A 1868-nucleotide genomic window follows, 5' to 3' on the forward strand; every position below is an offset into this window, starting at 1 on the left:
CAAGAAATATCTGTTATAATATATTCGTTTTAATAATTCCAAACGAAATTGAATGAATCAAAAACATCAAATCCTAGTGTAAATAATTGTTATTTCAATATATGTGAGTATGTCAATTACCCTCCAACTATACTGCTGCGGTGCATGTATAGTATAGTCAGTAGATCGGATAAGACACGAGTCTTCTGATTTATATAATCCGTACGGGACACGTTATCTCGTGTGGATACGATTGTGACAACAGACTCGAGAACTTGTCCACGTGATCTGATCTTTTCAAAGTGAAGCCGATTATCGCAAATCACTTGGTTGATTGTTGTAACCGCGAACACAGTTGGTTTTCTATGCTTTCGATATAATTGATGTATTGCACATCTAATAATACCTGTTTACTGTGGTGGATCACAAAGTGGTGAAATAATTTTCGTATACTTATTATAGCTTATTTGCGCACAAGTAAGTATGGTTTTCCCAGTTTTGATAAAACTAATTCGTCTTTAACTATTTAAATATATTTCTGTTTTAATTTTTAAATTTTAATCAATAGGTACTATTAAAGTATTAACACTTTGATTACTTACATAATAATATAATTAAATTATTGAATCGTTATAACAATGGCGTATAAGTACCTAGCTAATTTTTGAATGTTTACAACACATATTCACACAACATACCTAGTAGGTATTACCTACATGTTAATTGTTATATATACATTGTATTTACATGGCATCTGATAGCATCTACACTAATTGAGAGTTAAATAGGTACCTATACTTAAATTCGATACTTAATTGGGTTTTAATTTTGTGGTTAAGGCGAATGATCTTCAATAGTTAGCATTACTAAATATTTTCATTTTAAATATTCCTTCCTTATCCTTCCTTTCCTTAACTATAAAACAGAGATCCCGTGTGGCGCTCTTATTCCGACTAGGTATAATATTTGAACTACCGTAAGGGAACGGCCTATGAGAAAATTCGGTTGGCGTCTCCCGGGTCTTTGGTTTAAAGTTGGCGTAAATGAGGGCCAATGAAAAAATTCGATGGGTGGTCTCCCGGGTCTCTGCTTTATAAATTATACACAATAGAAAATATTATCAGAAAAAAAAAAGGTATATTTACCAAGAACTTTGTATTTTTTTATTATTATTTATTTATTAATCTATTAATATCTATTAATATAAATAATTTAGTTTATTTCAGTTTAATCCAGATTTTTCATCTTTACTTCTCCATTAACTTTAATTAAGGAAAAATGTGGTTGGGAAATGAAAAATCACCAATAGAATGGGGCTGGCATGTAAAAAATGATTTATTATTGCCAATACCCTTAAAAGGTCCTTTGATTCCCGAAAGCTTGTTAAATTTAATTACGTGTAACTGCACAAAAGGTTGCACTGCTAGTTGTGGACGCCGAAAACATGGATTAAAATGTTCAATGATCTGCGGATACTGTAAAGGAAATTCTTGCCTTAATGCGATGGAAGCCGCATTGACGAAGATGATATTGAATCAATACCAGATGAAGATAACAACACCTCAAACAAAGAAACAGAGGATAAAAACAACGCTAATCAGGTATATATTTAGAACAATTATTATTGAGAGAAAACGATAGGTTATTTGTTTTATAAAAATTATTTCGATGTCATATTATTCTAATAGGTGCATTTCAGTGATGATCAACCTACCACTAGTGATCAAAAACGAATACAATTTCAATAGAATGAAAGAGATTATTATATTATAAATAAAGTTTTGTTTAAATTTAATAGTTTGTTAAGCAGTAGCCAGAATTGTAAGGGCATATCTATATTAAACCAGATATTAATTTTTATTAATTATATACCTACCTATATTAACAAA

General features: G+C 30.3%; 1 protein-coding gene across 2 annotated transcripts; it reads left to right on the forward strand.

Moving 5' to 3' along the window:
- The first annotated feature begins 262 nt into the window (after window positions 1-262).
- On the forward strand, window positions 263-1782 carry LOC100570608. 2 transcript variants are annotated; one of them, XM_003247135.4, is made up of 3 exons: window positions 263-456; window positions 1196-1580; window positions 1668-1782. In XM_003247135.4, exons 2-3 carry the CDS (start codon window positions 1258-1260, stop codon window positions 1750-1752), a joined length of 408 nt encoding a protein of 135 aa, XP_003247183.1. In that variant the 5' UTR covers window positions 263-456; window positions 1196-1257; the 3' UTR covers window positions 1753-1782. The 2 variants fall into 2 exon arrangements, 1 of the variants encoding a protein (XP_003247183.1); XR_001680123.2 differs by having other exon boundaries at window positions 279-456; window positions 1394-1580.
- Window positions 1783-1868: the final 86 nt, after the last annotated feature.

Source organism: Acyrthosiphon pisum, chromosome A1, assembly GCF_005508785.2.
Source record: "Acyrthosiphon pisum isolate AL4f chromosome A1, pea_aphid_22Mar2018_4r6ur, whole genome shotgun sequence".
Classification (NCBI taxonomy): Eukaryota; Metazoa; Arthropoda; class Insecta; order Hemiptera; family Aphididae; genus Acyrthosiphon; species Acyrthosiphon pisum.